This window comes from Diorhabda carinulata, chromosome 6, assembly GCF_026250575.1.
Source record: "Diorhabda carinulata isolate Delta chromosome 6, icDioCari1.1, whole genome shotgun sequence".
Taxonomy (NCBI): domain Eukaryota; kingdom Metazoa; phylum Arthropoda; class Insecta; order Coleoptera; family Chrysomelidae; genus Diorhabda; species Diorhabda carinulata.
The window spans coordinates 536,323-551,671 of record NC_079465.1 but is presented as its reverse complement, the minus strand read 5'-3'; the positions used below and the strand labels follow the sequence as shown (position 1 = coordinate 551,671).

At 30.5% G+C, this 15,349-nt stretch overlaps 1 protein-coding gene across 1 annotated transcript; it reads left to right on the top strand.

Moving 5' to 3' along the window:
- Window positions 1-3,595: 3,595 nt before the first annotated feature.
- LOC130895121 (dynein regulatory complex subunit 3-like) lies at window positions 3,596-7,626 on the top strand. The gene is made up of 6 exons (XM_057802276.1): window positions 3,596-3,826; window positions 3,919-4,253; window positions 4,303-4,556; window positions 4,897-5,198; window positions 6,847-7,107; window positions 7,283-7,626. Exons 1-6 carry the CDS (start codon window positions 3,635-3,637, stop codon window positions 7,574-7,576), a joined length of 1,638 nt encoding a protein of 545 aa, XP_057658259.1. The 5' UTR covers window positions 3,596-3,634; the 3' UTR covers window positions 7,577-7,626.
- Window positions 7,627-15,349: the final 7,723 nt, after the last annotated feature.

Genomic DNA, 15,349 nt, shown 5'->3' with positions numbered 1-15,349 from the left:
GCGCCATCTATGAATAAAGTTTATAATGAATTATCTTACAGCGTTGAATGAAATGAAGTTTATAGTTGTATCTATGTTTGACGTAATAGTTGTTGTAAAAGTTTTTCGTACCCCTTTATATTATGTATTATATTGGCGATGGTTGTTGTAGATAAGAATATCCGAGGAAACAAAGTGAGCGGGGTAGTTTTTTCTCGTTACTGTTTTATAAGGCGTAAAATCAGAGTAAAGCGAAAACGTCTTAGCAGTACGTAAACAATAGCGTCCACACCATATTTCATAATCTATTGTGATGAAGGCGTGAACAATCTTACCAACTTTACTGACTAGAGATTAACAGCGTGTAATCTTTGGCCAACTTTACATACATAAATATTCGTATATATCTCCCGGAGACTGCCGCAAGAAACCCATATCTTAGATATTGTTGGTTTAATCACTGAGATATACCGGACTTTGGCATTATTCCGCTTTACCCTCTCTACACGCTACTACACCCCTCTTTTCTAATGTTCACCCATACCTTTCCAGCTTTATTATGTTCGGGGTGTTAATAGGCTTGTGTCTTCTTCGAGGATTTGAGACAATGGAAACTTGAATCTGATATGTTTTACTAGGATAAATTAAATATATGTATAGGGAAAGTGTTGAAAAGTGACACCGGTAATCTTAGATTTATACGGAACGTCCTCGAAACATTAGAAAACTAACTTTTAAACTAGTTACAAATAATCTTCCATTTACGAGAATGAATTGTCAAAATTTGACAGATGACATAGACATATAGATTAATTTCAATCATAGACATAGTAATACTAGACCGCAGGTTTATATATAACGAAAGTTGTGTCAACTTTAAAAATAAATAACCTTTGGTATAAAATACGATGAAGGAATGGAACGATTGAAGGAGTACGATACAATGATCACTTATAACGTTTGACAGATATGTCTTTCTAATATTGGATCATAAATATCTTAGAACGCACATTCTAGTATTACTTTGTCTATGGTCTCAATATTCATATGAAAAACGTGCTTCTGTCATTGACACTTAGTCGCTTTGGACGCGTAAAAAAAATGGAAATAAACAGGAAATGGAAATTCAATAAATAGAATGATTAAAATCGTACTTATCACGTTGGAATTAACAGATAAATTCATATTTCTTTATCCGCAGTATTTAATTGCTTATTCTGGTCGTAAATACGTACTTGAACCGTTAATTCGAGTCACAAGTGCAACCAGACATTCCGGAACATAAAAGAGTTGCATATAATCTTGAGAAGAGAAGTTAATGTGATAGCTAGAGGAACATAAATACTTAGTAACAATGAACAGCAGCAACTTTCCCTGCTTTGAGAAGTAAGGAGTAATATATAAATCAAAATTATAATACGACAGTCTCGACGGTATATTAGGAACGCCTTCCTGTAAATTTTCAAAGTATAAAAGCTAAATGCTTTAAACCGGATCTCCGGTGTGGTGCTACCACGATGAATATGAGAGACGCTGTGACGAAGCTACCGCCTAGGAGTTTACCATTCCAGATCCAACTTATTATCAAAATTTGACGTACACGGAAGAAGCTAATAAAAATGTTCTCGTAACAATTGAATTCTATGATTTTATTGAGTATTTATTCGAGTACGGCACGAATAAATAATTTTATTACGAAACTTTATTCGTTTTAAGATTTTTTACTTCAATAGTCAAGTTTCGTATTGAATTTACAACACTATTATAGAAATAGTACAAAAAAACTACTCGGAGTGACACTACGGATCGTTTTTTTTTCTGTCATAACAAATATTAAGTTTGTTCTTCGTCAATTCTTTTTAGTAATTTAGAGTACTCTTGAACTACTCGGTATACCACGACGGAACGTTTTTTCTATCATATCCATTATTGCAAATGGGAGTACAATAGAACTACTCGGAATAATAGCACGGAACGTTTTTTTTTTTGACATTTGTTGATACTTTGTTGATTTATTTAGATACAGTATCATAAAACTACTCGGAGTAATAGTTTGTATCGTTTTTTTCTGTCATAACAACTATTACGTTTATTATTTATCAATTCTTTTTATTAATTTAGAGAGAGTACGCTAGAACTACTCGGAATACTACGACGGAACGTTTTTTGTGTCATATCGAATGTTGTAGATGAGAGTACAATAGAACTATTCGGAATAATACCACGGAATGTTTTTTTTGACATTTGTGAGTAACATAGAACTACTCGGAGTACACTAGTATAAATAAAAAGTACAAAATGCAAGAAAATAACAAAATGAATGTGTGAATTGCATATTTTCGGATCTTAAATAACGTTTCTTACTAAAATTTTGTTAGATAGAATCACTCTGTAAGCGTAGCAATCAGGGTTAACATCTTATAGAAACATACGATCCTCCAAGTCGAAAACCACTACATAGTTACTTTGATTAAATGTAATGCCATACAGCGTTGAGTTTTCCTGGTGCGAATTTACAATGTGTTTGGTATTTAGAAATATTTCTGAAACCATTTATAGCTGCTCGTAAATCTAACAACTTTCAAGAAGGACTACATTTCCAAGATTTATATGCGGAATTTGAAACTGAATATGGGAATTTGTTCGTCGGTTATTTCTGACGTTCTCTTGTCCTTAAACAATAGGGTGTTTGAAAAAAAAAACACTCGATAAAAACGTATTTTTACCCGGATTCAATACGATTTATTTCACGAAATATTTTATTCTGATGTGGCAACGTTGTATTATTAATCTCTACCCATTTCCGGTGTTTGACCTTCATTATACTAGAAAAGATTTTGTGAGAAGCCATTTTTTATCAAATAAAAAAGCGTAATAATAAAATTAACAAACTTTATTTTAATTAATTGTTTAAAATTATTTTTGAATAAATTTTAATTCTTTCAACCCACTGAAACTTTAAAATAAACATTCTTAGTATAAACAATTATTTGTTTTTTGAATATATAGATGGCGGCACGATTGAAATTTTGTAATTGAACGTAATTAACGAAGTAAAAATTGAATTTTTCTATATCAATAACGGGTGTGTTAATAATGTATGAAATGTTCCACCCTCTATAATAACGAAAGCTACATTCCCGGTGCTGTAAGTTGAAAGTATAACTTCTAATTTGTAATTTGCAAGTGCGTTAAACTAACGTCTTTGGGTGTGAGTGTCAGGAGAGCCATTAAGAGAAAGTTGGTGAAAGTCGCCGTTTTGATTATTAAAAGCTAAAGTAGACTTTATCCCTCTATAAAATAAGAACAGGCGCGGTAGGCTGGGTAAGAGGATGATTAAAATTATCATGGCTTTCTCTAAAGTGGGATTGCGTTATTTAAGGTGTTCCTTGATGGTCCCGTGATGTAATACTCGTCGCATACAATTTTAGAAGATAGACAACGACACTGCGATACTGTTTTTATTTGTAACGGCAATAATCATAAAAATATAACTTTTTACCGCGAGATGGTATTAATAAATTTGACGTTTCTTTCGTAATGTTGGTTGCCTATAACGTCACCATAGTAACCGATGTATAGATTAAATTTTATTGTTTCGAAAATATAATTTCGAGTATATGACAGCGAAAATAAGGGAAAATATATTTTTAAAATGGCCGTGACAGATCCTTGTAAAGCTCGCGAACCGAAAGTAATTGATAACGCCCTTATCGAAAGATGCATCGATTTGCAATTTCCAAAAGGAAAAGTGGGAATGTTGATGCGAGCCGATGGAATGCGTATGGATCAAATCGAAGAGATGAGGTTTGAATTTATGAATATTCTTAAAATCGACCATCTTTGGGTGAGTAATTTTTAGATCGTTACAAATATAAACAATGTTGTCGCGCGTGGAGGAACCATTTTGAATTGTAAAGAAGAGAATTTGGTTTTCAGGTATTTAAATCTTTGGTTAAACTGAAATTAAACAACAATTACATAGAAAAAATTGAAAATTTATCGATGTTAGTTCATCTGGAAGAATTAGATTTATCTTTTAACAAAATATCGAAAATAGAAAATCTGGAAAGTTTGACGAAATTGAAAAAATTGAAACTATATGAAAATTTGATCGAAAAAATAGAAGGTTTGGATAATTTGAAACATTTAGCCGTACTCAGTTTGGGTAGGAATAAAATATCGGACAAAACGGAAATACATTATTTGAGACAATTCAATTTGATATCCTTAAATATGGCCTACAATCCTTGTACGGAGGACGAAAATTTTAGGTGAGAAATTAGAAAATTCGAATACGCCCATCGACTAACCAAATTTTAGATTGTACGTCGCCGTTTTTTTACCGAATATGGATTATTACGAATACAAAAAAATAACCGACACCGAACGGGAACAAGGCAACATACTGTTCCTCGCCGAATTGCGCGAACTTGTAAAAATCGAAGATAAGAAATTAGCCGTGATACGACAAAAAGAAAAAGAACTTGCAGACGCCGAACTACATTCCTCAAGCTTCGTCGAATATATGAATAGCCAATATTTGTTCGATAAAATGTATGAAAACGACGACGAGGGTGAGTTTTATCGATTATTCCGACTTTCAATTCATTTTCCTTCGAATTTTTCACACATCCTCCTCGAAAATACCGACCTGGAGCACCTACATGAACTCAAACCTCCCAGCTCGTTTCTTCTGGTGTTAATCTCGATTTAGCAACACGTTGTTTCCTGGTTATGATCATGTACGACATTAACTCTTCTTGAAGCACGATTTTTTCCTTTATAGTCTCAAAAATCTATGGATTGTTGCCTGTTTCGTTGACCCATATTATAAATTTTATTATTTGGATTTTTTTCTCGAAAAAAACCGAAAAATTTAACTGAATTATTTACGGTTTGTTGGCTTTGATGTAGGTAAAGCGTTACTGAAAATCGGTACGGAAGAATTGGAAGAGATTTATAATGATTTCAAAACGCAATTCGTCGATTATTGTCGACAAGTTTTCGAAATCGGTCAAAAACATTATCAATTACGCACGGACGAAATCGAACAGTTCACCAGAAGTACCGAAGCCGCCAAGAAAGCGAATCAACAAGAAAGTATCGATTTTATGGAAGCTTTCATCGAAGTTAAACAAGAATTGTTTGTTAAAGTGAAAGCGTTACAGAAGGAATTAGACGATGCCGTTATAGACGATAATATATACGTTGAAAAGGTACAAACAAATTCTTTTTAATTCATATAAAGCAGATTTCGACGTTTATTCTTTTCAATTGGCTTTACGACTCTACAAATTCTCGTTCTTCGTTATTACGAATAAAAAATAGTCCGAGGGGGTAAGATTGGGACTATATGGTGGGTGTTTGACCTCTCTGAAGCTATTTATCGTAATCACCGTCGATTTTCAACGTTTATTCTTTTTAATTGGCTTCACGACTCAACAAAAACTTCTTCCTCGATGTACAAATTCTCGTTCTCCAGTATTACGAATAAAAAATAGTCCGAGGGGGTAAGATTGGGACTATATGGTGGGTGTTTAATCTCTCTGAAGCTATTTATCGTTATCACCGTCGATTTTCAACGTTTATTCTTTTCAATTGGCTCTATGACTCTACAAATTCTCGTTCTTCAGTATTACGAATAAAAAATAGTCCGAGGGGGTAAGATTGGGACTATATGGTGGGTGTTTAATCTCTCTGAAGCTATTTATCGTTATCACCGTCGATTTTCAACGTTTATTCTTTTTAATTGGCTTCACGACTCAACAAATTCTCGTTCTTCAGTATTACGAATAAAAAATAGTCCGAGGGGGTAAGATTGGGACTATATGGTGGGTGTTTGACCTCTCTGAAGCTATTTATCGTAATCACCGTCGATTTTCAACGTTTATTCTTTTTAATTGGCTTCACGACTCAACAAAAACTTCTTCCTCGATGTACAAATTCTCGTTCTCCAGTATTACGAATAAAAAATAGTCCGAGGGGGTAAGATTGGGACTATATGGTGGGTGTTTAATCTCTCTGAAGCTATTTATCGTTATCACCGTCGATTTTCAACGTTTATTCTTTTCAATTGGCTCTATGACTCTACAAATTCTCGTTCTTCAGTATTACGAATAAAAAATAGTCCGAGGGGGTAAGATTGGGACTATATGGTGGGTGTTTAATCTCTCTGAAGCTATTTATCGTTATCACCGTCGATTTTCAACGTTTATTCTTTTTAATTGGCTTCACGACTCAACAAATTCTCGTTCTTCAGTATTACGAATAAAAAATAGTCCGAGGGGGTAAGATTGGGACTATATGGTGGGTGTTTAATCTCTCTGAAGCTATTTATCGTTATCACCGTCGATTTTCAACGTTTATTCTTTTTAATTGGCTTCACGACTCAACAAATTCTCGTTCTTCAGTATTACGAATAAAAAATGGTCCGAGGAGGTAAGATTGGGACTATATGGTGGGTGTTTGACCTCTCTGAAACTTCATACGGAATTTTAGCTATTTTTTTTTCTTTAAAGTCAATCCAAAGGATCTATCGCTTTATTGCTGCCGGAAACAGCCTCCATTTTGTTTTTGGTTCGTGTCGATCGTTATTTCGTAACTAAATTTGAGATATTTTTCGAAATAACTGGTCGTTGGAACTTTAATCTACTTGTCGATCGATCTGGAGTGATCTAGCACCTCCTGGGAGAGACGTCGGCGGTAAATTGAATATATCTTTGTATAGAATAGAGTTAGCTCAATGAAACTAGTGCCGTTATTTTCTATGAAATCCCTTCTATAAATAAGGTCTTTATGAGATTTTCTCTAAAACGAAGGATAATGCCTCGGAATTGTCATTTTATATATGGTCAGTATTTCTAGGTGGAAGTGTATTTTTCGCAATTCGATCACATAATTCACGACACATGGAAAAATTTGATGAGATTGGAATTGCAACTTTACGAAAGTTTAGAAGAAGTCAATCAGAATTTCGAACATAATCTAACGGAAATGATAAATAATTTCGTAGAGGAATCGCAGGCGGTTTTTACAAATATCCGCGATAAAGAAATGGTTTTTACCGAAAATTTAACCGAAGCCGCGAATCAATTTTTCACTAGTGCTAACGTAGGCGACGTCGAGGTAAGTACTAACGTTGAAACGTCATTTTTTTTCTTATATAGAAACGTTTTCGTTGACTTGCAACACCACAATCGTGTAGATCAAATACTGCGGACGTCATCTCCGCGGAAGAGGATTTTGTGGTGGATTTCCAAGTGTCGAATTGTTCGTAGTTTATAGATTATCTTTGTATCAGGTACCTGAGGTTTTGAAAGTTATAATGTCCGATAAAGAAAACTTGGTAAACGCTTTGGGGGCCACTCACGATATCCACATGCAAGTTATAGACGATAGAGAAGATTTGTTGATGAACAGATCGAGAACGTGGTTGGATAATTTCATAAAACAATTATACGAAGACGAAATTAAAAGGAATCGGTACAAAATTTTGGAAGTTACCAATTTTTTGGACATACAAAGAGAGGAATTCGAAGATATGACGACGCTACCGCCTCCGATTGTTGATCCTGACGATGTTATTGAAGATTAGAAAGAAGATTATAAAAATTATATTTATAAACAATAAAATATATCGATTTATCATTTTGTTTTTGTTTTACGGCGATTCATGAATGTATTCTGGTTAAAATGCTTTTGTCGGCTAGTGTATGTATGTTTTGGTGGCTAAAATGATGTAGTAGCAGCAATTTCTTACCGTCGAGATCAGAAAATAGCCAGTAGTCACCAAGGACCAGATCTGGTTTATAAGGTGGATGATGAGGAATCAATTCGAAATGTATATCGTGAAATTTCGACATGTGAGGCCGTTTCGGACGTGGTTCAACGGCTGCAGTTCACTCAGACGATGATCGTTTTGATTCCGGCGGATTTTTGGACAATCGGAGCACGTTCACTATCAACTGTGTCTCGAAGGTCACGTTTGAATTCAGCAAATGGTTCTTTTTGATATAAAACACTTTTGAATCCATTGATTTTGGAAATAACGAAAGTAGCTTTACTTAAATGGCTTTTAACTTTTTTCTGATCGATAGAAATGTCATGGAATTTGACATTTGACAAACGACATATGATTTTGACATTGGCAACGCCATCTGTGCGTTGGTAGGTTGTAGTTAATAGAGAATTCTACAATTTTTCTATTTGTACTTGTTTTTTTACAAAATTCAATAATTTTTTTTATCTTAATATCGAAAAAACACCCTAATTTTCATAACAAAATTTTCATTGAAACACATCGACTTTTGTTTTGAAGTAAAACGTTGTCAAAAGAAAATAATTTTCAAAATAAAGTTGGAGAATGGATTTTTACGATATTTTTCCAAAAATACGTGATAATTTTGACAAAAATTGGAAATAATAAAAACAATTTCACAAATAAACTGAAATTTTGAAAGAATTTGATATTCAAATAAAATAATAATAATTGAAAAAGCTTTACGATGACTTCGTAAGTTTTTTCCTGAGTTTGAGTTAATGATTAAAATTTTTTTTTTATTTAAAAATCGATTTCTTCATCTCTGGAAACTGAAAAACAACTAAATTTCCTTATATTCGATATTTTTTTCGAAAAAATAATTCATGAAATTTTTAATTCGATAATTTAATAATGAAAAACTCCTTATGTATTGATTTCCAGGAAAATCGTGTTTATTGAACATGAAAATTGGAAATTTTTTGTAAAAAATCGTTTTGATTTATTCTGGAAATCAAAAAAACGAAACGTTTTTGAAACATTAGCAATTCACCGACAAAATTAACCATGACTATTTTTATTAATTCTAAAAATTGTTTTGTTTATAAATTTTCATGAAAATTAGGTTCATTTAGTATGAAAATTGTGTGAATTTGATTGAAAATCCATTTTATTAACTTTCGAATTTGAATACGAGATTATTTTCAATATTTACTTAAGATTTAAAAAAAAATTAATTATTAATTTATTCTTTTCGTTTTTTTCCAATTTTCATGAAAATCTAGCATGAAAATTATCTATTTATTGAAGGAAATCTATGAAATTCTCTTTTGGAAACTGAAAAACAACTAAATTTCCTTATATTCGATATTTTTTTCGAAAAAATAATTCATGAAATTTTTAATTCGATAATTTAATAATGAAAAACTCCTTATGTATCGATTTCCATGAAAATCGTGTTTATTGAACATGAAAATTGGAAATTTTTTGTAAAAAATCGTTTTGATTTATTCTGGAAATCAAAAAAACGAAACGTTTTTGAAACATTAGCAATTCACCGACAAAATTAACCATGACTATTTTTATTAATTCTAAAAATTGTTTTGTTTATAAATTTTCATGAAAATTAGGTTCATTTAGTATGAAAATTGTGTGAATTTGATTGAAAATCCATTTTATTAACTTTCGAATTTGAATACGAGATTATTTTCAATATTTACTTAAGATTTAAAAAAAAATTAATTATTAATTTATTCTTTTCGTTTTTTTCCAATTTTCATGAAAATCTAGCATGAAAATTATCTATTTATTGAAGGAAATCTATGAAATTCTCTTTTGGAAACTGAAAAACAACTAAATTTCCTTATATTCGATATTTTTTTCGAAAAAATAATTCATGAAATTTTTAATTCGATAATTTAATAATGAAAAACTCCTTATGTATCGATTTCCATGAAAATCGTGTTTATTGAACATGAAAATTGGAAATTTTTTGTAAAAAATCGTTTTGATTTATTCTGGAAATCAAAAAAACGAAACGTTTTTGAAACATTAGCCATACACCGACAAAATTAACCATGACTATTTTTATTAATTCTAAAAATTGTTTTGTTTATAAATTTTCATGAAAATTAGGTTCGTTTAGTATGAAAATTGTGTGAATTTGATTGAAAATCCATTTTATTAACTTTCGAATTTGAATACGAGATTATTTTCAATATTTACTTAAGATTTAAAAAAAAATTAATTATTAATTTATTCTTTTCGTTTTTTTCCAATTTTCATGAAAATCTAGCATGAAAATTATCTATTTATTGAAGGAAATCTATGAAATTCTCTTTTGGAAACTGAAAAACAACTAAATTTCCTTATATTCGATATTTTTTTCGAAAAAATAATTCATGAAATTTTTAATTCGATAATTTAATAATGAAAAACTCCTTATGTATCGATTTCCATGAAAATCGTGTTTATTGAACATGAAAATTGGAAATTTTTTGTAAAAAATCGTTTTGATTTATTCTGGAAATCAAAAAAACGAAACGTTTTTGAAACATTAGCAATTCACCGACAAAATTAACCATGACTATTTTTATTAATTCTAAAAATTGTTTTGTTTATAAATTTTCATGAAAATTAGGTTCGTTTAGTATGAAAATTGTGTGAATTTGATTGAAAATCCATTTTATTAACTTTCGAATTTGAATACGAGATTATTTTCAATATTTACTTAAGATTTAAAAAAAAATTAATTATTAATTTATTCTTTTCGTTTTTTTCCAATTTTCATGAAAATCTAGCATGAAAATTATCTATTTATTGAAGGAAATCTATGAAATTCTCTTTTGGAAACTGAAAAACAACTAAATTTCCTTATATTCGATATTTTTTTCGAAAAAATAATTCATGAAATTTTTAATTCGATAATTTAATAATGAAAAACTCCTTATGTATCGATTTCCAGGAAAATCGTGTTTATTGAACATGAAAATTGGAAATTTTTTGGAAAAAATCGTTTTGATTTATTCTGGAAATCAAAAAAACGAAACGTTTTTGAAACATTAGCAATTCACCGACAAAATTAACCATGACTATTTTTATTAATTCTAAAAATTGTTTTGTTTATAAATTTTCATGAAAATTAGGTTCGTTTAGTATGAAAATTGTGTGAATTTGATAGAAAATCCATTTCATTATCTTTCGAATTTGAACACGAGATTGTTTTCAATATTTACTTAAGATTTAAAAAAAAATTAATTATTAATTTATTCTTTTCGTTTTTTTCCAATTTTCATGAAAATCTAGCATGAAAATTATCTATTTATTGAAGAAAATTCATGAAACTCTCTTTTGGAAATTGAAAAGTTACTAATTTTCTAATTATTCTCTAATACCTATTCTGAAAATGTATTTTCTAATTTCCAAGAAAATCGCGTTTATTTACAATGAAAATTGAGGGGAAAATTGCGAAAATTGCAATTTTTTTAATTCGTGGACAATGAAAAACAATTAATTTCATACTTCTGCTAAATTTCAACGGAAAATTTTCAAAATTTCACATTTTACAATACGATTTGACTTTCACTAAGCCACGCAACACATAATTTGATCGAATTAATTTTAAAGAAAACTCCCCCCGTTGATTATCCGGATGGAATAGATCAATTCCCCCCTCAGCACTCCCCCCCGTATTCCTAGTTAACTTGTCATTCTCTTGTTAGCGGGAATGAGATCGTGCATAGATATTAAGCATCAATATCAAATACACACCTTCCCCGTATCCCTTTCGTAACATATATTAGTCGAATCGTGTAACGTCCAACACAATTCGACGACTAAATCATCGTATTTTAATTAAATTCGACAACCAACGATTTTTCGAAAAAAGTTGAACGAAAACTTCGACTATACCCCGTATGATACGACATCTATTTAATTGTTAATATAATTCGAAGGATCCTTTACGAAGTATTAATGAAAACGACGCGAGTATTCGACGAAACAAACATAAAAGTAAAAACTCTTAAGAAGGTTTCTCTCTGGTGTATTATTGCCGAAATTTAATCCGACGATAATTTTATAGCTTTTTTATGCTAATAACTGGAAAATCTTAAAGCTCCACACAACCAACTATAAGTCCCGTTACGACCTATGTGTTCTTAATTACATTTCTTGGTTTGCATGTTTGAATATTCATTCGGATATTGTGTTAATCGGTAAAACAACCACGAGAGGAATTTATTTTACATTGCCGAGATATATCTTTACGTTAAATTTCAATAGAGGTACAGATGACTCCATTGAAATGCCGCGAAATTCGAAAATTACCTCCAGTTTGCCTGAGGACTCGATGGAACTTTTAGAAACTCCAGAGCACTACACCTGGGGAATCAACTGTAAAAACTGGATTATCCAGAAAGAGGGACACTATAGACCCTTTGGGTCCCAGTGTATACCCCCAAATCCATATATACCCACACAAGGGAGCTTAATTACGAGTTTTCGCGAACCTAGACGCCGTCTTCTTAGAAAAAGGGCTGAATACACATTCTTCACTATATCTTTGAAACTACCAATCACACAAAAAAATTGTTAAGACATAAATTGTAGCAAATTGATTTATCTACAATTTTGTTTCTATAACTTTTTGCTCTAAACTTGAAAATAAAAAAGTTATTAATGAAATTAATGAAAATTTCTAACGCCGTCTTCTTAGAAAAAGGATTGTACACACACTCTTCATTATATCTTTGAAACTACCGATCACACAAAAAATTTGTCTAGACATAAATTGTAGCAAATTGATTTATCTACAATTTTGTTTCTACAACTTTTTGCATTAAACTTGAAAATAAAAAAGTTATTAATGAAATTAGTGAAAATTTCTAACGCCGTCTTCTTAGAAAAAGGGTTGCACACACATTCTTCATTATATCTTTGAAACTACCGATCACACAAAAAATTTGTTGAGACATAAATTGTAGCAAATTGATTTATCTACAATTTTGTTTCTATAACTTTTTGCATTAACCTTGAAAATAAAATAGTTATTAATGAAATTAGTGAAAATTTCTAACGCCGTCTTCTTAGAAAAAGGGTTGCACACACATTCTTCATTATATCTTTGAAACTACCGATCACACAAAAAATTTGTTGAGACATAAATTATAGCAAATTGATTTATCTACAATTTTGTTTCTATAACTTTTTGCTCTAAACTTGAAATTAAAAAAGTTATTAATGAAATTAGTGAAAATTTCTAACGCCGTCTTCTTAGAAAAAGGGTTGTTCACACATTCTTCATTATATCTTTGAAACTACCGATCACACAAAAAATTTGTCTGGACATAAATTGTAGCGAATTGATTTATCTACAATTTTGTTTCCATAACTTTTTGCATTAAACTTGAAAATAAAAAAAGTTATTAATGAAATTAGTGAAAATTTCTAACGCCGTCTTCTTAGAAAAAGGGTTGTACACACACTCTTCATTATATCTTTGAAACTACCGATCACACAAAAAATTTGTCTGGACATAAATTGTAGCAAATTGATTTATCTACAATTTTGTTTCTATAACTTTTTGCTCTAAACTTGAAAATAAAAAAGTTATTAATGAAATTAGTGAAAATTTCTAACGCCGTCTTCTTAGAAAAAGGGTTGTACACACACTCTTTATTATATCTTTGAAACTACCGATCACACAAAAAATTTGTCTGGACATAAATTGTAGCAAATTGATTTATCTACAATTTTGTTTCTATAACTTTTTGCTCTAAACTTGAAAATAAAAAAGTTATTAATGAAATTAGTGAAAATTTCTAACGCCGTCTTCTTAGAAAAAGGGTTGTACACACACTCTTCATTATATCTTTGAAACTACCGATCACACAAAAAATTTGTTGAGACATAAATTGTAGCAAATTGATTTATCTACAATTTTGTTTCTATAACTTTTTGCTCTAAACTTGAAAATAAAAAAGTTATTAATGAAATTAGTGAAAATTTCTAACGCCGTCTTCTTAGAAAAAGGGTTGTACACACACTCTTCATTATATCTTTGAAACTACCGATCACACAAAAAATTTGTTGAGACATAAATTGTAGCAAATTGATTTATCTACAATTTTGTTTCTATAACTTTTTGCATTAACCTTGAAAATAAAATAGTTATTAATGAAATTAGTGAAAATTTCTAACGCCGTCTTCTTAGAAAAAGGATTGTACACATTCTTCATTATATCTTTGAAACTACCGATCACACAAAAAATTTGTCTAGACATAAATTGTAGCAAATTGATTTATCTACAATTTTGTTTGTATAACTTTTTGCACTAAACTTGAAAATAAAAAAGTTATTGATGAAATAAGTGAAAATTTCTATTAAAAAATTGTCCATTGAAATGTTTGTTTGAGGACTCGATGAAACTTTTAAATTCTGGAATGGTAAACACTCAATCAAAATGGATAGATACGAAAATGGGTGAATGGATGGTCCTCGGAGTACAAGGCGGTTCCAATTTCATCTTGTTTGAAGATCTTGAGGATCAGTTGCTTTCTTGTGTTTGTTGGAACCTCAGATAGAAATTCATCGATAGATTTCAATAATTAGAAACGAATTCTGTTGAATGAATTTACGAGCCTCGTATACTTATAATTAACAATTATTATTAAATAAGATTTGAGAACCTGGAGCTAGGTAACAGCTTTCTGTATCTCCGTTTGATATAATGTTGAAGGATTTTACTGTAAACGTACAATTGGTCTTGAGAGACGTTTTCCACAAATGCAATTTATATATATATCAAAAGTTGTGATACTGGTTGATGTTGTTGGAAAGTGGAAAGTGAGTTTATTGTAAACCTAGGTTCGTTTAGATGCCGCGCATACCGAAAAGCGCTTGTTTGATTAAGTTCCGGCACACAAAGGAACACGATGAAATATATACGAGGACGGTGTGATGAAAAAGCGATTCTACGATTGAACAAGTTGATTGGTTTTCAAATTTTATGTTTTGGTTCGATTTTTTCGAACCATACTTCGAGTATTTCGTTCGAGAAACCTTTGAGGTGGGACAGTACGGATAAAAAAAAGCGGAAATGGTTTTTATATACCTCATGAGAGGTACAGGTGTGAAAATGAAGAATTTCGTACTATTATTTTAATTTTTAGTCTGGATAGAAATTGAAATATTTTAACTTCAGAATTGGTGGATTTCTGTACAAATTTGTATTTCAAATTTAACTTTTTTTTTGGAAAAATCCAATAAATAACGTAATGAATCATTAAATATCTAAAAATTATTTGTAGTTTTCTCAGTATTTTGCAGATTTTGAATTATTTCGATCGTATCGATAAAATTTCTATTCAAAATGGGGTAGCTTAGTCTTCCACGATATAAAATGGAAATTAAAATATAAATAAATCTTTAAAAAACTTTCGTATTTTATATAAAATTAAAATTATTTGTATATCCTGGCAAAAATCACGAAATTAATTAAAAAAAAAACATTTTATACGCCGTTTTGAACTTTTTTAGAAACATTTCCTCTATATTTCCAAAGAATATCAATTTGACGTAATTTTTTTCAATATATTCTCCTCATAAAG